Source organism: Corythoichthys intestinalis, chromosome 8, assembly GCF_030265065.1.
Source record: "Corythoichthys intestinalis isolate RoL2023-P3 chromosome 8, ASM3026506v1, whole genome shotgun sequence".
Taxonomy (NCBI): Eukaryota; Metazoa; Chordata; class Actinopteri; order Syngnathiformes; family Syngnathidae; genus Corythoichthys; species Corythoichthys intestinalis.
The window spans coordinates 22,438,505-22,460,986 of record NC_080402.1 but is presented as its reverse complement, the minus strand read 5'-3'; the positions used below and the strand labels follow the sequence as shown (position 1 = coordinate 22,460,986).

Here is a 22,482-nt window from a genome sequence, read left to right as displayed (position 1 = left end):
ACTTTTAATGAATGGATGGATACATTGTTTTCTACTCTGAATCACAAAACATTATTTATTTGTGGTGATTTTAACATTGATTTGTTAAATTCCATGAAACAAAAAGGCATTGATGACTTTCTTGATACGATGTACAGTTTGAGTTTATACCCAACAATTACAAAACCTACCAGAGTAACATCACATAGTGTCACAATAATTGATAATATTTTTTACAAACATTATGGAAAATCAAATTACCAGTGGCCTATTTGTTTGCGACATTACTGACCATCTGCCTGTCTTTTCCCTGTATGATTGTAGTTTTAAAAAACCCAAAGATCCTTTAAAAACCGATTAAACGTATAGTAACGGAAGAAACTATTAATTCTTGAATACTAGTTTAGCAAGTCAAAACTGGGGCGCAGTATATAACAAATCAGAGGTGAACATTGCCTACAACAATTTTTTGGATATATTCACTTCATTGCAAAACAAGCATTGTCCATTAAGTGAATGTTGTATTAAGAAAAAATGTATAAAAAGCCCTTGGCTTACAAAAGGAATAAAGAGCGCTTGTAAAAAGAAAAACAAACTCTATAAATTGTTCATCAAATTCAAAACAATTGAAGCCGAAGAACGTTATAAGAAATATAAGAACAAATTAACTGATGTTATAAGAAGGAGCAAACAGTTGTATTACAAAAACAAATTGTACGAATATAAAAATAACATGAAGGGAACTTGGAACATACTGAACAGTTTGATTAAACATGGACCACCAAAGTCTACATATCCCAACTATTTTTTAGATGAAAGTGGAGAGAATTATGAAATGAACGAAATAGTGACTAAATTCAATAATTTTTTTGTAAATGTTGGCCCAAATTTGGCTGCTGATATTCCTGACCCAGGTTCTGACAAACACTTCTCAAATATTACGCATAATCCATGCTCTATTTTTCTTTCAGCAACAAATGAACAGGAAGTCATAAACACTGTACTTAAATGTAAAAGTAAGATTTCTACTGACTGCCATGATATCAATATGAATTTGGTTAAAAGAGTTATTTTAAACATTGCAAAACCCCTAACATACATATTCAATTTATCATTTCAATCTGGTTGTTTTCCGGCAAAGATGAAAATTGCCAAAGTAATCCCATTATTCAAAGATGATGACAAGCATTGTTTTTCCAATTACAGACCAATTTCTCTGTTGCCCCAGTTTTCAAAAATTTTGGAGAAACTCTTCAATTCCAGACTTGAAAAGTTTCTTGACAAACATCAGATAATACATGAAGGACAATATGGTTTCAGAGCCAATAGAACGACATCAATGGCAATAATTGATGCATTTGAAGAAATCACGACTGCTATAGACAGGAAAAAACATGCCATCGGTGTTTTTATTGACCTTAAAAAGGCGTTTGATACAATAAATCATTCAATTCTACTAAATAAGTTGGAAAAATATGGAATTAGAGGTGTGGCTGGGGACTGGGTGAAAAGCTATTTATCAGAAAGGGTACAATATGTTAAGATGGACGAGAACATATCTGGCACACTTCACATTAGCTGTGGTGTCCATCAAGGGTCTGTGTTGGGACCAAAACTTTTCATTGTGTATATGAACGATATCTTCCACGTATCCAATGCATTAAAACTTACTTTATTTGCTGACGACACCAACATATTCTATAGTAGTGATAATTATAGCGAGCTAGTACCTACTGTTAATAAGGAACTAAAAGCCATAAAGAAGTGGATGGATATAAATAAATTATCCCTAAATATTAAGAAAACAAAGGCAATGTTATTTGGTAATCAAATAGCTAATTCTGAGTTGAAAAGAATAATTGAAGGTCTACCAATTGAAAATGTAAATGAAGCTAAATTTCTCGGCGTTATAATTGATAACAAGCTGTCATGGAGACCCCATATCAGATACACGAAAAACAAAATCTCCAAATGCCTGTCAATCATAAATAAAGCAAAACAATACCTTGATGTAAATGCACTTCGGATTTTATACTGCACTCCCATACTTTTCATATTGTGTCGAAGTATGGGGGAACACTTACCAAAGTGCATTATATCCATTAATTACATTACAGAAGCGAGCAATTCGGATTATACATAAAGTGGGTTTTTTAGATCACACTCATGATTTATTTACTCAATCAAAACTGTTGAAATTTAATGATCTTGTGAAATACAACACATCAATATTTTTATTTAAAGCATTTCATAAGTTATTACCCCTCAATTTACAATGTCTTTTTACAGTGCAACAGCAATCTCATAATTTGAGAAGATTTGCCAACTTTTCACAACCAAAATTTCGTACTACTCTTAAAGGATTCTGCGTGTCTGTATGTGGGGTAAAACTCTGGAACAGTTTGGGATTACATTATAAGCAATGTCAAAGTATTCAGAAATTCAAATTGCTGTATAAACATCAGGTCTGGTCACGATATACAGAAAGAGGTCTTTAATAGTCTTGGGTGTATGCAGAAATATTACATGTTTTATGTATAATATTTTGTACATATGTAATAGTTACTCATGTATTATTAGTGATGTGTATGTATATGTGTGTATGTGTATATATATGTATATATGCACATATGCACACACACACACACATATATATATATATATATATATATATATATATTGGTGTTATTATGATTACTGCAACTATTATTATTATTATTATTATTATTGTCAATGTAATCATTATGATTAGTACAGCTGTTGTAGGGAAGTGACTGCATTCCTCAAAAAGCTCGGCTTCTTCCCACTCCTTTTCGAGCTACACGTGTATGTATTGTTATAATTTTTATTACATTTATCATGACTGTTTAATTTTTATTTTATTGTATTTTATTTTTTCCATACTTGTTGTTTTTTGTTGTTATTGCTCAAAATAAAATCAATCAATCAATCAATCAATCAATATATTGACATCCTATTCTATGCTGTCTGATTGCTAATCCTGGCACCAATTGTTTCACTACTTGAGTGCGTCTAATTGGACCCAGTCATGCGTGAATCCCATCAGACGTGTGATAGTCCTGCAGACAAGTGAAAATGCTGTGACGGGGCCGCTTGCTCTTTCAAAATTGAGGCATGCAAACTGGTTAGGGGTGAAAAAGGTGACAAAGTAACATGGACACACGGCATGCGCGGAAAAGTGCATTTCATAGTGCAACCAGAGACATCTCGAATTAAACACAGTACATAATAATTTAACATAGACAAGTCTAAATCTCTCATCCTGAAATCAGAACATATAAAATGCATTAAGTAGCAAATTATACAAAATCTAAATTATAAAATATACAGTATGTCCCATTTGCATTAAGCAGAGAACAGCTGTACAGCATAAAATATGAATTTATAGGTACAGTATAAATTCCATTCACTTAACTATTATGTGTTAGATAGATAGATAGATAGATAGATAGATAGATAGATAGAAAGAAAAAAAAATTACAAGTCTTCAAAAGCATTAACTGTAGTGATCATAATTTTATTTACATTCAACCAAAGCAATTAGTCCCATGGTCCTTAACTTCGATTGATAGGGCATCATACTGAATAAGAAGTACACCTGTAGACTGATTATGAACGGGGGTGTGTACTACGAACAGCGCGGGAATGGGGGTACAGTCAAATGCGACCTGTAGCGGAGTTCTCCGGTTTGATAAACTCTCGATGGCTAAACAAATGAAAGGACCTCCACAACAAGGCAAAAGTCCTCCTTTTCTGTAATTATCGGAGAGTATAGAGGGGCCATAACACAAGTATTCGCTTAATTTCTTCATAACTGACTTCAGATAGTCCTCGATATTTCACCGCCTCGTAGAACGCAGTTACTCGAAGTAGCTCTAGGGACTAACTAGCGCCTTTCACACAGGGCTTTGCTAGTAAAGTTAGCGAACGTCAGCTGGGATCTGAACTGTCGCCCGTTGGCGTTGTGACGAGTTATTTAAGGCCTCTTTGTAAAGCGCTTGTTAACAATGAAAAAAAAAAAAAAATCATGAGCAATGAGGTAACTAGAGTGATGAACTAGTGCCTTCCATACAAGTCATGTTCAGGGCTTTGTTAGTAAAGTTCTGAATGGTCACCAGTTATTTTTTTAAAACGAGTTATTTAATAAAGACACCATTACAAGCGCAGGAATTGATCGAACGACACGATTGAATGATTTATGAAGAGTATTATAGGCCATCACTCAAACTTTTAGCTTTAAGAAGTTAACAATTTTTGACGTTAATCCCTTACCTTGCCGCAATTTCCAACGGGTCTGGGCGAGAAGCTGGGATGGAGAGGGGTTCGGCCTCCTCATTGCTGATAACTGTGCTCCCGTCTCTCACTCTTGTCAGTTATTTGTTTTCACGAGAAGAGAGTGGCGGTGATAGGTCTAGGTCATAGGACTAGAGTGTAGTTTTGAGCATGGACTTCGGTTTTGAAGTTAACGGTTTCACTCGCTCGTTGACATGCCCCCTCCCCCCATTTTTTTCCCCCTCGGATCTACGTGATTCAGAAGAATGACCCATTTTGATTTGAAAACGGCGAAATTTCGCCGAAAGGTGGCAAGTTTGCATGCTTGAAAATTACTTGACACTTTTTAATGTGGTTTTATTTGTGTTGTATAGGTGGAAAAAGCTTGGAAATTTTCTTAAACCTGTCCTGTTCAGCTGTTTGACACAGAGAATGGAAGTCTAAGTGCCCGGATTCTGAACAGTTTTAATGTTTCACATTGAGAGTCTGACATACTCCCATTGTGATCATTCAAAATACCTTTTTATTATGACAAAGCAGCGAACAGGAAGGGATTATGGGGGGACAGAAGAAAAGAAATACAAGAGAAGAAAGAAAAGAAACACATACACAAACAACAAGAAATACATTGAACATCTAAACTAGTTATTAATATGCTGGTGCTATCGTCAGCGAGATGTATTTCCGGTTTACACCATGTGGGGGCCTATTGGCCAGTGAAAGAGGAGAATGGGGGTGGGGGTGTCTATAAGACTATAAGCTAAGTGATTGAAAGGGGTAGAGTGTACACAAATCAGTTCTGTGATCTAGAACCCAGTAATCGTGTGAATCTCTTATGAGTGTAAGCCCGTTGGCGACCAACCCTACGCCGCTGCATTGCCAATCCCGGCACCGGAACCCCCAACCCGAGCATGCCCTACCACATCCAGCAGCACGCAAGCCCCACCGGGCGCGTGACAGCCACGCAGACGGGCGGAGAAACCGCGCGGGCGCCAACCCAGGGCCACGTCCCCCACCCAGCCAGCCCGGGGAGGGAGGGCGGTCAGGGGGGTGGGGGGGCCATGCGCAGCCCATCCCTCCTCCCGCCGCCCAGCAAAGGAGCCATCGTCTCCCCCCCCGGGACCCAGGGTGGTCCCCCGGGCCACCCGCGGGCCCATCAACCGGCCTTCAGGGATGGCAGGAGGGGACGCATCACCAACCCCACGCCTACACCCACCCCCGCCCGCCCACCCGGGCCACAGCCACAGCCCCTTGGAAATTTTCTATTTTGGGTCACACGAAATATATCACACAAAAACCTGGCATTTGAACAGGCTTGTGTAAACTATTTATATCCACTGTACAGTAAATGTGTCAATGTACACTGCTTATTTATGTCTTTTCAATCTTTTTATTTGGTCTTTCCTTTCTCCACCATCTCCATATCCAGTAAGGATGCATCTCGAACACCACGTACACCAACCGCAGCGCAGGAGAAAAGTCATCCTCGACGTGGCCGTCGCATTGCTTCCCAAGTGAAGCACTTTGCTTTTGACAACAGAAAACGTGACTATGGAATGGGCGTTGTGGGCAAGTGGCTGAACCGGCAGTATCGACGGAGCATCAGCAGTGCCATCCAGAAGCAGCTAGATGACTTCCACAGCCATAGGTTGTGAAGAAGTGCTCACTTTGTGTAAAATCTGACTAAGATTAAAGTAGTATTGATGGGGCAATACATGTTCATGTTTAAATGAATGTTTTGCACTAAGTTGTTGCTTGTGTTTTCAGGCCTTACTTTACCTACTGGATCACATTTGTCCATATTGTTATCACATTGCTGTCCTGCTGTACTTATGGTTTTGCCCCTGTCGGGTTTGCACAACATTCTAAAACTGCCCTAGTAAGTGGATATTCAAATATTTTTCTTTTCCAATGATATGTGTGATCTGTTAAAACCTGCTGAGTTAGTATACCTGGTGAATTCTCTGTTGCGGTCATAATGTAGACTATTATTTATGCAGCCCGCTGTCGCCCTCTGTAGGTGCTGAAAAACAAAGGCATCTATGAAAGTGTCAAGTACATCCAACAGCAGAACTTTTGGATTGGGCCTAGATCTGTAAGTGTCAGTTTAGGAGCTGTATACTACTCCAGATACCAATTGAAGACCTATTCAAAACAAATGTTTTTCCTTTATTAGGATGACCTGATTCATTTGGGAGCCAAGTTCTCGCCATGCATCCGTCAGGACAAACAGATAGTCCAGCTGATCCAAAAGGCCAAAGATCTGGAAAAAGAGTCTGGCTGTTGTGTTCAAAATGACAACTCTGGATGTGTGCAGACTTTCAACTCCGACTGCTCAGTATGTTGTTGAACGCATTCACTCATTAGCGTGAAACAACTTTAATTGGCTAGAAACTAGAAACCAAAGCCCGCACTAAACTAATTCTGTCACGTGCACATGTAATCTTTAAGAATGTAATCCATTTACAATGCTAATTTTTCACAACACTTTGAAAAGTATGCAAATGAATTATTTAATGTATCTTTTTCTGTCCTTTGAATACACATTTTCTTGTAACACATATTTCATACTAAAACACATTTTCCCTGCAGGAGACATTGGCCACATTTATCAAATGGAACAGTGAGCCTGTGGACATCATCAGGTCCTCTGGTGCTGTTTGTCACCAGGATCCTAGGTAAGCACAAACAGTACAGATGAATGGAGCTACTTGACTCCCGGCAGGTAAAAACAGTTTCTGAAGATAGGTCTTTAATGCTATGTGGAAAATGACTTAAAGCAACACTAGGTAACTTTTCAACCTTTATAAAATATTTTCAGAACGTCTCTGATAATGTGTCGACTGACAACTAGTTGGATGACACCTCTTTTATATCTTGAGGGGGATCTGAATCACTTTCACTGACACTAACTTTGAGGAGGGTGGCAGGAACCACACAAAAAAACTACAAATTTGCTGACTGCTTTACGGCATACATCACTTCCCCATTTCCCCAATCATTATAAAGACGGAAGTGGCTGCGAACGCTTTCGCATGGATTCTGTTAAGATGGCAGAGCAGCAAAAGATACACAAAGTTTTGTCTGAGGAGGAAAAAAAAAAGGTTTTGAGGATATACAGAATAAACATTGGCCTGGCTTTCACTCGCTGAGGTGAACCCCCCACCTCCCCCTCAACCGAACTCGTTAGTAATGATGAATTCGGGTTGGGTTGGGGGGGTGTGGGGTTAGCCACACTAGGCCACATGGTTGCTAACCGTCATATGCTATTGTTTAGCCACAAGCCACAACTGGATTAATTACCTTATTACTTTTCATCCTTCACACAGCCGCTGGAAACGGAAGTGTTGTTTAATCTATCTGCAGGTGACCAGGAGATTGATTTTTAATCGATTGATAATTTTACGAGACTGCAGGTGTGCGCTGGTCCTCATGGGAAATGCAGCGCTGGTCTTCATGGGGAAAAGCAGTCTTCCTCAAGGCAAAGCACTAACGTTTTTGACCACTGGCGTCGCTAAAATCGACCAAAACTGAAACCTCCAAGTGTTGCTTTAATGTTAAGTGCTAGAGAGAAAAAACTTGCATTAAATCCATAAAAAATAACTATTAATAATTAGTAAGTGGAGATGTCCACTTAAATTTAGGTGAAAAATGATCAGTTTTCAGACATCAGCTTTTTATGCTGACGTTACTGCCTCATGGGAGATGTTAGTGAGCTCAGTTTATCGAAAACCAAACACAGTTGTTTTAAAGTCATTGCGAATGCAGCACTACAAAAAAATAATAACTAGAACAACACTTGTTTAGCTTGGGGTCTAAAGCTCCCTCATGCGAGTGAGAAGGACGGTTTTTGTGGGAAGTAATATACAAAAGTGTTTTACTCAAGAAATTACTTTACCAATCTCTTTCTCACTGTGTGGCGCCGCATGCGATGAAGAATATGCGAAGAGCCTGCATCAGCAGAGCCTCACACGTGGCCGGATGACATCACACAGTGGCCAGTAAGAAAATTCTGATATTACAGAAATTCTTTTTCAATTAAAAAATATACACAATTTTCAGTATTTTGCATTTGATTAATTGTATTTGTGTGTTGTTTGGGGGTTTCAGGTGTGTACATATCCCCAAAAGTGGAACCATACAGGCTACAGACACATGGACTGTAACATCAAGGGACGACCTTGCTGCATAGGCACTAAGGGCAGGTAAGATGTTGACCAAGCGTTCTTTTGACTAACCTCAGGGCATGCCGGTGTCAATCATAATACATTGGTACCTTGACATACGATCACTTCGACACACGATCTTTACGACAACCGACGTAAAATTTGCCTCGCCATTTGTTTCTACATCCAGCTACATGCTCGACATACGACGATTTATGACAGTGCCGCAGTTTGTTTTCCCACAAGATGGATGCACGGCGGATTTTCTTCTGAGAGAAATTAACATGGGTTCCAACAATGTTAGTGCAGTTGGAGGCTTACCATTGAAATGATGATGGAAATGATAGGAAAATATGAGCGTGGGGTGCGCATCCATGAACTAGCTCAACATTACGGCCGAAGACTCTATGATCTCTGCAGTCCTCCTCCGTTCGCCAGTCTTTATAAGTTAAGGTGACTATTATTATTATTGTAACATTGCCAAATAAATCGCCAGCTTCCTTAGTTTTTTGATCATTTATTTCAGAACTTGTACAACACAACATACCTACTGTCCGTTGCAGCTGAACATGTAAAGTGAAAGTAAAACGTCCTACCTCACTCTGACACGTCAACCACGCGGTGCGTTCAGGTACACCACGCAAATATACTGGACTGTCTCAGGAAATTAGAATACACAATATTCTAATTTTTTGAGACAGTCCTGTGTATATATACAGGACTGTCTCAGGAAATTAGAATACACAATATTCTAATTTCCTGACTGTCTCAGGAAATTATTATTTATCAGGAAATTATTATTTCCTGAGACAGTCAGGAAATTAGAATATTGTGTATTCTAATTTCCTGAGACAGTCCTGTATATATACACAGGACTGTCTCAAAAAATTAGAATATTGTGTATTCTAATTTCCTGAGACAGTCCAGTACATCTGCCACATGAAAACCCGATTCGTTACATTATTACAAGTATTATTATTATTACTACTATAATTATTATTGGAGTTCCAAAAAATCGATTATTAGGTGCATCGCGATTTGACGATTCGATTACGATTCGTGAAGGTTAAAAAACGATGATTTTCCCTAATAACGTTATTACAGCCGCTTGTAGCGGAAAGAAATTCAAGATGCTTCTGCTGCCTGGAGACATTTAAAGGACGCACGCACAACATTATAATGGATTCTGCCGGTTACTTAGCGAGAGATTTACTCCTTTTCAAAAGACTGGAAAATAAATTTGTGTATGAGACAGGCAGGTTGTGCTTCTGTGCTCAAATTATTTTTTTTGAGCGAGAGGGGAAGAGAGATAGTTCGCTGCTCGTTGTCTTTCAGTTGTCCAGCAGTAGGTTCACGTCGTGTTAATTGGAAAAAGTTCCTAGTGTTTTGTCCCGTGTCCGTCTATCAGAGGCGAGAACACGAGCCTTCTTGTACTGTTTAGCCTTTATTGTTGTTGTTTTTGAGAAGTTACGAGTTAGCGCTGAGCGCTATGCTAATTAGCGCGTTGTTTGGTGGTGTATAAAAGTTACTCCAGATGCAGAACGTTTAAAACCAGGATTAAGTACAGCGGTAACACTACAAACATGTAAGTACTACGGAAATCTTTGAAAATAAAATATATCTGTTAAAAAAAAGTCTTATTTCTAAAGACACTTTATTTCCAGAAAATGTGGGAGTCATTCCACCAGTGCAAATTTTATTGTATTGTTTAGAGAAATAAGTACTGCCTTTGAAACAGCTTAGGTTTTTGGGCCTTTTTGTTGTATAGGCATGTTGAGAAATAAGTACTTTTAAGCCTTTAAAATGGTTAATGTTTTTGCACTTTTCTTGTAAAAAAAATAATAAATAAAAATAAAAAGGTAATTTAAGGGCAACTTTATGTTGTATGGGCATGTTTCCATTGTTCCTGTTGAATCATTAGGATATTTTAAATAAATAATGGAGATGAATGTGTTCGGCTACTTTAATAATTAGTAATGTATGATGAATCGATAATCATGATCATTGTCACTACCGTGATCATAGATCAATAATCGAATCAGAGCACCCTGAATCGTAATCGAATTGAATCGTGGGGTGCCCAAGATGGCACACCCCTAATCTTTATATTAATATTATTACAATATTTATTCATAATTCTTTTTTTTTTTTTGCCCTGCGTAATTGCTATTTGCAATAGATAGTACCAGCAGTATGTATTAATTATTTAGTGGAGGTTTTCGGTCTGTTGAACGAATTAATGGAATTTAATGTATTCTTATGGGAAAATCCTGCTCGACATACGACTAATTCGACTTACAAACAAGGTCCTGGAATGATTTAACTTCGTATGTAGAGGTACCAGTGTATGACGTGTTCAGTATGAGCTCGTCAAACTGCCATTATTTCCTCCTTCAGGTGTGAGATCACAACCAGGGAGTATTGCTCTTTCATGCATGGCTACTTCCATGAGGATGCCACACTCTGTTCACAGGTAGTGTGTACATGGTGTTCAATTTACCCACTGGCAATTGTGAATGGCTTGGTGCTTTTTCTGATTCACGTGCCAACCTCCGGCAGGTTCACTGTCTTGATGATGTTTGTGGCTTGCTTCCTTTCTTAAACCCGGATGTGCCTGATCAGTTCTACCGATTTTGGCTGTCCCTTTTCCTCCATGCTGGGTATGTATTGTAGTTTCTAATATAAAATATATTGTCTCAAATAAGCTTTTTTTTTTTTTTTTTTTTTTAGTCTCCTAACCTCAATGGTTGGCATGTTGCTGCAATTCTGTATTAGCTAGTCAACAGCAGTTTTAAATCTGCTGAACTGATTAAATGCGCTCTTTTTTTCAGTGAAGTGTACATCGCTCAACAAATTTACATTCTGCATTATTTTAAATGCTACACTGCCCTAAAATATTTGCTCAAATTATTCTTAGATGTTTAATTTTAACAAGACTCAAATGTTATTTAGCCTAAGAAATTGTATTTACTTTGTTTCATGAAGATATCTCCCTAGACTTAAATTTGTGTCTTTAGGTTGCTACACTGCGTGGTATCAGTCGTGTTTCAAATGACCATATTGCGAGACCTGGAGAAGCTAGCAGGTTGGGTTCGCATCTCCATCATTTACATCTTTAGTGGAATAACTGGAAACCTTGCCTCTTCCCTCTTCCTGCCTTATCGAGCCGAGGTTAGTTTTCTTACTGATCATTACACACATGGATACATAAAATTTGGCATGTTGTTGTAGTCCCTGAACTGCATTAAAACACATATAAGGTTATTTTAAACAATGTTGCCCAAACCAAAACATTCATATTACAGTGGGGTAAATAAGTATTTAGTCTACCACCTATTGTGCAAGTTCTCCCACTTAAAAATATTAGAGAGGCCTGTTATTGTCAACATAGGTAAACCTCAACCATGAGAGACAGAATGTGGAAAAAAAAAAACAGAAAATCACATTGTTTGATTTTTAATAGAATTTATTTGCAAATCATGGTGGAAAATAAGTATTTGGTCAATACCAAAAGTTCATCTCAATACTTTGTTATGTACCCTTTGTTGGTAATAACGGAGGCCAAACGTTTTCTGTAACTCTTCACAAGCTTTTCACACACTGTTGCTGGTATTATGGCCCATTCCTCTACGCAGATCTCCTCTAGAGCAGTGATGTTTTGGGGCTGTCATTGGGCAACACGGACTTTCAACTCCCTCCGCAGATTTTCTATGGGGTTGAGACCTGGAGACTGGCTAGGCCACTGCAGAACCTTGAAACGCTTCTTACGAAGCCACTCCTTTGTTGCCCCGGCTGTGTGTTTGGGATCATTGCCATGCTGAAATACCTAGCCACGTCTCATCTTTAATGCCCTTGCTGATGGAAGGAGATTTTCACTCAAAATCTCTCGATACATGGCCCCATTCATTCTTTCCTTTACACAGATCAGTCGTCCTGGTCCCTTTGCAGAAAAACAGCCCCAAAGCAATTCAGTATTTTTTTCCCTCCAAACAAGAGAACCTGTGTTTCAACCCAAAAAGTTCTATTTTGGTTTCATCTGACCATAACACATTCTCCCAGTCCTCTTCTGGATCATCCAAATGCTCTCTAGCGAACCGCAGACGGGATGGGACGTGTACTTTCTTCAGCAGGGGGACACGTCTGGCAGTGCAGGATTTGAGTCCCTGACGGCGCATTGTGTTACTGATAGTAGCCTTTGTTACTATGGTCCCAGCTCTCTCTAGGTCATTCATTAGGTCCCCCCATGTAGTTCTGGGATTTTTGCTCCCTATTCTTGTTATCATTTTGACGCCACGGGGTAATGAGGGAGTTGAAAGTCCGTGTTGCCCAACGACAGCCCCAAAACATCACTGCTCTAGAGGAGATCTGCATGGAGGAATGGGCCAAAATACCAGTAACAGTGTGTGAAAAGCTTGTGAAGAGTTACAGAAAACGTTTGGCCTCCGTTATTGCCAACAAAGGGGACATAACAAAGTATTGAGATGAACTTTTGGTATAGATCAAATACTTATTTTCCACCATGATTTGCAAATAAATTCTTTAGAAATCAAACAATGTGATTTTCTGTTTTTTTTTCCACATTCTGTCTCTCATGGTTGAGGTTTACCCATGTTGACACAGACCCCTCTAATATTTTCAAGTGAGAGAACTTGCACAATTAGTGGTTGACTAAATACTTATTTGCCCCACTGTATATTATCATTTTAATGTAAAACATTCCGTGTCTCTGTGTTAATTCTATGTTTCCGCACAATAGTGAGCTTCTAAATTTGTTACCAAACAAGACAAAAATAGTACAAAATCACAACTTGTTGATGTGTCACGTCACAAGTGTTTTGCCTGTTCATGCCTGCACTGATTGGTTCATATCCACTGTTGTTGTCTGGTGGTTATCCTTGTGTTCCCACTCATTGGTTTAACACGGCTTAGTTCACTTACTGGAGAGGGTTTCTCTTTCTCAGGATTATCAAAGCAGACTTGACCTTCCAATCTATTCAACAGCGTTCTCGAGTGGCGCATCACTAATCATAATATGACAAGTTGTCAAATGAGCGTTTAGATCATAGCCACCACTATTCTCCATCCTGAGCATGTCACTCTTCTACTCTTCTTTTTAATATATATAGTATACATTTAGTCCAGTTATTGTATGTGCTAATTTAAAGATGACATACATGGAATGTATTACATTCCTTATTTAGTGAAGTGAAACATGACCGTTCGATAATGGTTGTGTGTTGATTTGAAAATTGAGTGAATGTTCAGAATCACCTACTTTTCATTGGGAAAATTGTTATCCCGTGTTTGTTTGTGTGTATGCACGTTTGAAACAGGCCACTTTTTCCTATTTTGGGATTAGTCTAATGCCATTGTGTGGCCAAACAAAGGCCATTGCTAAATGGGATTATTCACTCTTGTACACCGAGACCAGCCGAAATGTGTCTGGTATTGTTTCTTGTTCTCACAACTTCTGGAACATTTGAGGTTTATCCTGGCACACCTGGAAATCTTTTGAGGCAAACTAGTAGTTGGAAAAGATTTACACAATTTGCACATGATATTTAAATAAATCTATGATGAACCAGTACTCCATATTAGGGCTGCAGCTATCGAATATTTTAGTAATAGAGTATTCTACTGAAAATTCCATCGAGTAATCGGATAGAACTTTTTTTTTTTTTTTTAGGTTAAGAGCAATTCTAAATATACATGAGGAAAGGACGCTTTTCGCCTAATATTGAGCCATTTTTAGACAATGTCTTCATTTTCGATGTACATTGTTGAAAACAGCCAATAATTGCGTCTCAGATGTGACTAGAAAAAAACAAATTCACTGCTTTTACTCCCAAAAAGTAAGGTCTTATTGAAAAAAAAAATTGGTCATCGGTCGCAGGGTCCAGCCGGGCGTGCCGAAGCGTCGGCAGCGCCGCGGTCGTGTTATGCAAGCGCTGTCTTACAGGGAATTCATGAAACAGTGTTCGTCTTGGTCTGCAGCTTGAAATGCTCTCTCACTTTTGACATTCTCGTTTTTTTTTCTTGGTGCCCTTCTCTTCGTTTTCGTCGGCTTCTTCGCCGTTACACCTCTTGAGGAAATCAGACCTTTTAGCCAGATTTCCGGAATCACGCCAGCCGAATTGCCGGATACTAGATACTATCCCCTTCACTCTATATTCATGCGTGGTTGAAATCAAATTTATCCGCCGCCTCTCCCTTCTTTCTTTACGCACCTGACGTCAGCACGTTGTGCCGCATTAAAAGTAGTCCGGGCAGAACATCATGCTTAGAGCTGGCAAAATTAAACGATTCCTCAAGGCGGAGAAAATGCCTCAATCAATTTTTAAAATCGAGTTACTCGCATTATTCAAATAATCTTTTTAGCTCCACTTCAGAATAATATACGAATATCGCTAAATTTAGAAACATTGTTTAACTTTTATTTTCCATTACCACCAAACAAGTATTATTTAGAACAGGATTTTAAAACTAGCTCTGCATTGTCCTCTCACATAAGTTGCAAATATTTACTTCAGGAAATCAGTGGAGTACCCATTGAAAGAATTTATTTAGCTCAACCAATCAGAGGATGGCACTATCATTGTGAACATGCCTGAAGGAGAATTTTGATTGGTTGAAAAAAGAAGCAATATTATACAGTGCTCAGAATTACGAAGGCCATTTTATTGACATGGAACACAATGAAGCTGAAATCTGATTGGACAAAAAAATACACGCATATACAACTGGAAGATGGGCAGCCAAGGAGAACTCGAGCCGTTAAATAAAGACAATAGAAAGAAATAAATTCATGAATTTTTCAGACTATAAGTCACACCTGAGCCTAAGTTGCCTACCAAAGAATGCACATTGAAGAGGTAAAAAACATGTCGCACTGGAGTATTAGTCACATTTTTAGAGGCAGTTTTTTAATTTATCAGAAACCAAGAACAAACATTATACTTCAGCTTTAGCAGTTTTTCGAATAACTAGAGCCTGAACAAAACATCGCTAACTCTGGGCTGTCAGAGTGGAAAAAAAGACGTATATATACTATGAAAAAAGTTACCTATAGTCCAGAAAATAAGGTAATAGAATTTCATTAAGGTTTTAAATGTAGGTCACTGGTTTTGGTAGTGTTTCGGCCAGCAGAGGAAACTTTGAGGGCCCTGACTAAATGCCACTGTTAAATTTTAGATCATGGTGACAATTCAAGGGTAAAAACATTATCCTCAGTTAAAAGAAAAAAAAAAAAAAAAAGTTTTCAATTGGAGGATTAGCTGTGGAATTTTGAAAAGATTCCACATTGGAAACTTTCCTCAGGAATTAATGGAGCCAGAACACGCATGAGTCACCTGTAATCTATTTTTGCTCCATCACATTACATTACAAATAGATTTTTGAACCTTGTTTTTTTTTTCCCCTCGTCAACTTGTTGCGACGTGAGATGGCTTATAGTGTGACGCAACTTGGCATGAGTCAGAAATCCCACTGTCCAACTTGCCTACAAACTAACCAGCTCACAGGTCTTCACACACCAAGAATACTCACAGGAAGCCTGACACACGACAGTAAAGCCACTTAAGGAGGTGCTTTAAGTGGATTACCCCGTAAGTGTGGGGTTAAGAAGACCCTGTGGTTCTAGCAGAAATTGCTTCGATGACAATTTGTATTTGATACAATACGGTTGCAGCTATCGAATATTTCGAAAATTCCATCGAGTAATCGGATAAAACCTATTTTTTAAAGTAAAAGGCAATTATAAACATACATGACCAAACAAAACATTTCACTTAATATTCAACCATTTTTAGACAGTCGATGCCTTTATTTTTGATGTGCATTGTTGAACGAAACCAACAATTCCATCTCAGATGTGACTAGAAAAAAGCACCAAATTCACTGCTGTCACTCAAAAAACTTTAGATCTTATAAAAAAAAAAAAAAAAAATCTTATTTCTTACCTAAAAATGTGATTACTATTGATAACACACATCACTTCAAAGTTGGGTGTTTTTCCCCCACGTCTTTCAATTGAATATCCATTTGTGTCAAGCTATTTTTAAGTTCTAGTTAAGTTTTGAGTTAGTCTAAATTCTAAGTCCTGATAGGAGTCAGAACTTTTGCAGTGTTCAAAATAAATGCCTGCTGTAGTGGAGCACATTAAGCACTAGTGCTACTTGGTGTTTTATCAATCAATGACTACTGAGCTAAAATTAACACTTAGCTTTATTATGTTTTTATTTTACACCTTCATCACTCTACAGCGCTGTGGTTTTACAGATTAAATAAAGCCTGTATGAAAGAAACACATCAACAGTAGTTAAAATTAATAGAAACCTAGACCTCCGCAGGGCTAACGTTACGTTAGCAAGGTACATAACGTTAATCTTACGTATTAGTGCTACATTAACTTAATTTTACCTCCGCAGGGCTAACGTCACGTTAGCAAGGTACATAACGTTAATCTTTATTATTAGTGCTACATTAACTTAATTTTACCTTGTCTGGGGTATCAGTCCTCCGCTCTCTGAGTAAACTGTGTACTGTTATGCAGGCGCTGTCTTACAGTGAATACATAAAACAGTGTTGGCCTTGGTGTCTAGCATGAAATGCTCCAACACTTTTGACATTTTCTGCTTTTTCTTGGTGCCTTTTTCTTTGATTCGGTCGGCGTCTTCGTCATTACCTCTATACTCATGCATGGTTGAAATAAAATATATCCGCCCCCTTTTCCTTCTTCCTGTACGCAATTGACGTCAGCGCGTTGTGCCGCATTAAAAGTAGTCCGGGCAAAACGTCATGCTTAGAGCTGGCAAAATTAAACGATTCCTCGGGGCGGAAAAAATTCCTTGTTCAGTTTTTAAAGTTGACTTGCTCGAAGTATTCGAGTAATCGTTTCAGCATCTTTGGGCACCTAACGATTCGATTACGATTCAGAGGCTACGATTTGATTATAAATCGATTATTGATGCGACCCCCCCCCCCCCCCCCCCCCCCAGCTATTAGCTGCTTTTTATGTTTTCCTTGTCAAGATCTATTTTCGTTTTTATTTTTTTTTCCCAAAATGAAATGGCTTCCTCGCTATAACATCGCTTTATAATTTTGAGCCCATCCAGTGAGACATGACCATTGTTGTATGTATTTAAAACGTGCCAGTCATGCGTCTGGGCAGTGTGGAAGTCATGCTGTGCGTGGTGCTTGTCTGTTGAAATTAGTTGTATTCACAGATTAGCCATCTGCCATTTTACAACCAAGCAAGACACCAAAATCAGTCCTGACGTCATTTTACTGTAATCCTACCCAGACGGTCTGTGTGTAAGTTCACCCGTGCACATCGATAATGGCATCATTAAGGTATTTTCATTGCTACGACTCTGCTTTTATCCTGGTAAAAAAAAAAAAAAAAAAAAAAAGTTCGAAAATCATGTTCACTCTCAGGGTTAGTTCTCCTGAGGTTGGGCACATTGAATCAAGTCAAATGACTTAACATTCCAAACCAGTGGTTCTTAACCTGGTTAAAGGTACCGAACCCCACGAGTTTCACATATGAATTCACGGAACCATTCGTAATTAAATAATTATTAAAAAATATAATGCAAAACCAATATATCTCACCTAATATCTGAACGGACTCCCATTCAACTTTTCTCTCAATTTGACAGCATGTTTTTAAACAGGTCAAAATTTTGAGTCCATGCTCCCCATCAGCTATACTTATTTATACCAAGTGTGAGTCAACCTTCCACTGAGCAAAACTGTTTCTCCTCCCATCAGATAGAAGACAAGCAGTTGAAAGAAATGGAATAAAGCATGTAAATTGGGGGGCAAGCCAGTCAAAAACCTAATCTAACATGCCACTTTGCTTATTTAGTCAGCGTACGAAAATAGGGGCCTGCGGGTCCTTTGCCAAACCCCCTTACTCACCGAACCCCTGGGGTCGATCAAACCCAGGTTAAGAACTACTGTTCTAAACCTTTTGGTGAGATGTTAAAACTATGATCCTCAACATGGGGCCTATTCCACTAAATCAGTGCCATTTTCTTGAAAGGCTTTCAAAATGTACTTCCATTTGTACTTCATCAAATCAAAATTTGATTATTCACATTTTAATTACATTAATTAAAAGGTGTCTTAACCCAGCTCATCTTGACCTTTTACTCAGTTTATTGTGCTAAAACTCTTCATTTTATTCATTTTAGTCATATGACCTAAATTAACAAAAGTGGGTTTTTGACATAGGATTAGCAAATACATTCAGTATAGCCACATTTATGCTCATAGCATGTTCACACGTGTTCACAATACAGTTATTGATCAGATATTTATACTCTACAGATAAGCTAAAGTCATTTAAACGGTAAGATTGTCAGCAGTCTTGGGGATCCCCTTATGATATTGAAACTGTTCTGTTCCAACTAAGGGTGTGACAAAATATCGAAATGGTCATATATTGTGATACTTTGCATCCCAAAAAGTTGTCGATATTCTCATGCCAAGAATTGAGATATCATTTGAAAAAGGTGTCAGTGTTTAAAAACAACAACAAAAAGAAACAAGTTGCTCCCCGAATCTTCCACCATAAAAGTCTCTCGGTTAACTCTATGGCTGCCATTGACGGCGGTCGAAGCCCAATCCAATAAGACAAGGAAGGGCGAATGAACATTGGTTCATTCGAAACCAGAGCATTCAGTCACTTTCCGATTTTCGGGGCATTTACAGGTCACTTTCTGTTCATTTTAGCGCATTTACAGGCTGTTGAGTTAGTCACTGCCTATACATTTGGGAGATTTCTGGGTACTTTCCTGTTCTGTAACCCAAAATGAACAGGACGTGACTCAAAAATGCCCCAACTTTAACAGGAAGTGACGGAAAATCAGCAGGTGATGACCTGAAATGGCCCACAAATACCCCATTCCCTGACATTGGCTGCCACTGACGGCTGTAGAAGTGGAAGGGGCCCGTTTGAAGTAAAAGGGGTTCATTCACCGACACCCTCCCTATTCAATTAGATTGGACTAGTAATAAACTTAAGAATGAAAATAGCTTATTAGGGCCCGAGCACTAGGCGTGCGAAGGCCCTATTGTTTTGCAAAGGATTATTTTATTTTATTTTATTTTATTTATTTATTTATTTTCAGGGCAAATGAAAACAGCCAATTTGGAGGCCTGAACATGCGCGAAAAGTCACCAAAATTTGCACATACGTGCGGAAAATTGTAAATTTCGATAATTTAACAACGTTGCAAAAAAATTTAACAAAATGGCTCAGTGGCGCCCCCTTGAAATTTTAAAATTGGCGTATAACATTAGGGTTTGTCAGCGTAGAGCAATGAAATTTGGGGAGTCTATACCTTGTTAAAAACCGCTTCAAAAAAGCATTGGCACCCATATTCCAAACCCAACAGGAAATCTGTTATTTTGGATCGAATATGAAATTTTTATCGATTTACAGGGTGCACATTTGAGACCTTTTCGCCGAGGGAGTTAGTTGGATCATCTTCAAAATTGGTGAGACTGTTCAGGAGACATATGAGATCTTAAGTTTCTAAAATGGTGTGTTTTCATTCACGGGTCTGACCTGGGCGTGGTGCCAGAGTCGGCCATTTTTTCGGCAAAACACCGAATTCAGTAAATGACTAATAATTCCTTGACACAACTTTCAATCTTTTTCATATCTGCCATGTATATGCGGTATCCCAGCCTGAACACGACTGCATTGAAATATTACCCATTAGGCCTAGCGCCCCCTAGTGAGAACAGGAAATCCCTTTTTTTACGAGACAGGTTCCTCCTCCAAGGGAAAAAAATCTGTTGACCTCAAACCTGCATCAGGGGAGCCTTAAGACCTGTGTTCAGGTGCCTGATGAAAAATATTGAGGTTTCGTTGAAGCGGAGGGGTCCAAACATGAAAGTGAAAATGATCATCAACAATTTGTCTCGCAAAATACTTTGAACAGTCATAACTCAGCAGATATACAACATATCTGCTCCAAACTTCCCATGCTTGTTGAGAGTCATACCCTGAAGGGTCCTGTAGGGGTCATTTGCATCAACTCTACAGTGCCAACTAGTGGCGACAGAAAGGAGTTTTAAAAAAGGCCTTTCCTATTGGGTTTTTTCAACGTAGAGCAATGAAATTTGGGGAGGAGATACCTTATGCCTAACTGCTCAAAAAAGCCTCTTGCACCCATATTCCAAATCCAACAGAAAATCGGGTATTTTGGATCGAATTTGAAATGTCTGTCCATTTCTAGTCCAGTTTACATTTGGAGGCCTGGACATGCACGAAAACTCACCAAATTTTGCACATACATGCGGCTTTGTGTGGATTTCGATAATCTTGCAACGTTACAAAAAAATGTAACAAAATGGCTCAGTGGCGCCCCCTTGAATTTTTCAAAAAGGCGTTTCCTATTAGGGTTTTTTAACGTAGAGCAATGAAATTTGGGGAGTCGATACCTTGTGCAAAACTGCTCCAAAAAGTCTCTTGCACCCATATTCCAAACCCAACAGGAAATCGGGTAAATCGGGTATTTTGGATCGAATGTGAAATTTTTATCAATTAACAGGGTGCACATTTGAGACCTTGTCACAGAGGGAATCAGTTGGATCATCTTCAAAATTGGTTAGACAATTCAGGAGACCTATGAAATCTAAACTTTTCAAAATGGTGCGTTTTCATTCATGGGTCTGACCTGGGCGTGGTGCCAAAGTCGGCCATTTTTTCGGAAAAATGACAAATTCAGTAAAGGACTAATAGCTCCTTGAAACAACGTTCAATCTTTTTCATATCTGGCATGTATGTGCGGGATCCCACCCTTAACACGAGTGCATTGAAATATTACTCATTAGGCCTAGCGCCCCCTAGTGGGAACAGGAAATGCCTTTTTTACGAAACAGGCTCCTCCTCCAAGGAAAAAAAATCTATTCACCTCAAACCTGCATCAGGGGAGCCTGAAGACATGTGTTCAGGTGCCTGATGAAAAATACTGAGGTTTGGTTGAAGCAGAAGGGTCCAACAGGAGAAGTAAAAATGACTGAAGCCATTTCGTCTCACCACAAGTTTTGAACAGTCATAACTTCTACAACATATCTGCGCCAAACATATCGTGCTTGTTGAGTCATAGTCTGAAGGGTCCTGTAGGGGTCATTTGCATCAACCCTACAGCGCCAACTAGTGGCAATAGAAAGTCACTCATTTTTTAAAATATGTGTCCAGTTCTTTTCAGGTTGGTCATTGTAGTTTCAAGACCTTTTAAAATACTTATTTTACGGCCCATGTCCACATTTCTCTGTCTGTTGCTGTAATGACCCTTTATTCGCTCCTTTTTTGTAGTCCTCTGTCCAATAGGGGTTTTTATCTCTTAGGTGTGTGAATGTAGAGAGGCAACTTTCGCGCATGTTAGGTTCTAATGAGATGATTAGAGAGGACGATCTGCCACCACCCTGACCTGCACACTGTCCGAGTTGCATGACGTCCGAGTTGCGCTAGATTGCGAGGGCCCGTTCAGTCCTGCTTGCAGGCCTAGTTTTGTGTTTATTACCTGTTTTGTTGAATGTGCTAGAATGATTTCCTGACCAATGTATCGATAATCGTTATATCGCCGTATCATGAGATTGTTATCGTGAGCTTTGTATCGTATTGTGAGGTACCAAGAGGTTCCCACCCCTAGTTTCAACATAACTCTAAACACATCTACAACATGACTGCTGTCTTGCTATGGAAGCTGAGGGTAAAGGTCAAAGACTGGCTGTCTTGCTATGGAAGCTGAGGGTTAAGGTCAAAGACTGGCTAATCATGTATTCAGAATTTCAGACCTAATCCCTATTGAGCATCTGTGTTTTTTTGTTTAATGTCTGAGGAAGCCATGATATCCAGAAAAACAATCTTGATGGAGAACCTGCAAACTCTACACATTTTACTACATTCTACACATACACAGGTCTAAGCTAGCTCAAGATTTGAAAGTTCATGATGATTTTTTCTTGCATGTGTTTTAAACAAGCACTATAAGTGGATCATAGTATGTCTTTCTGTCCCCCCTAG

General features: G+C 38.8%; 1 protein-coding gene across 9 annotated transcripts in view; it reads left to right on the top strand.

The window, feature by feature from the left end:
* The window catches only part of LOC130920009 (inactive rhomboid protein 2-like), a 63,130-nt gene that overhangs the window by 31,417 nt on the left and 9,231 nt on the right, over positions 1-22,482 (top strand). For 8 of the 9 annotated variants that reach the window (XR_009064072.1, XR_009064070.1, XR_009064069.1 and 5 more), the window contains exons 8-17: positions 5,702-5,920; positions 6,040-6,151; positions 6,293-6,367; positions 6,449-6,610; positions 6,865-6,950; positions 8,210-8,273; positions 8,383-8,477; positions 10,836-10,911; positions 10,998-11,098; positions 11,456-11,609. Coding sequence is in view for 4 of the 9 variants with exons in the window: in XM_057842747.1 (XP_057698730.1) it covers positions 5,702-5,920; positions 6,040-6,151; positions 6,293-6,367; positions 6,449-6,610; positions 6,865-6,950; positions 8,210-8,273; positions 8,383-8,477; positions 10,836-10,911; positions 10,998-11,098; positions 11,456-11,609 (1,144 nt within the window). In the remaining 5 variants the exon portion in view is untranslated. Of the gene's footprint in view, positions 1-5,701; positions 5,921-6,039; positions 6,152-6,292; positions 6,368-6,448; positions 6,611-6,864; positions 6,951-8,209; positions 8,274-8,382; positions 8,478-10,835; positions 10,912-10,997; positions 11,099-11,455; positions 11,610-17,662; positions 22,477-22,482 lie in introns of those variants that run through there. The other variant, XM_057842745.1, reaches the window with a different exon arrangement.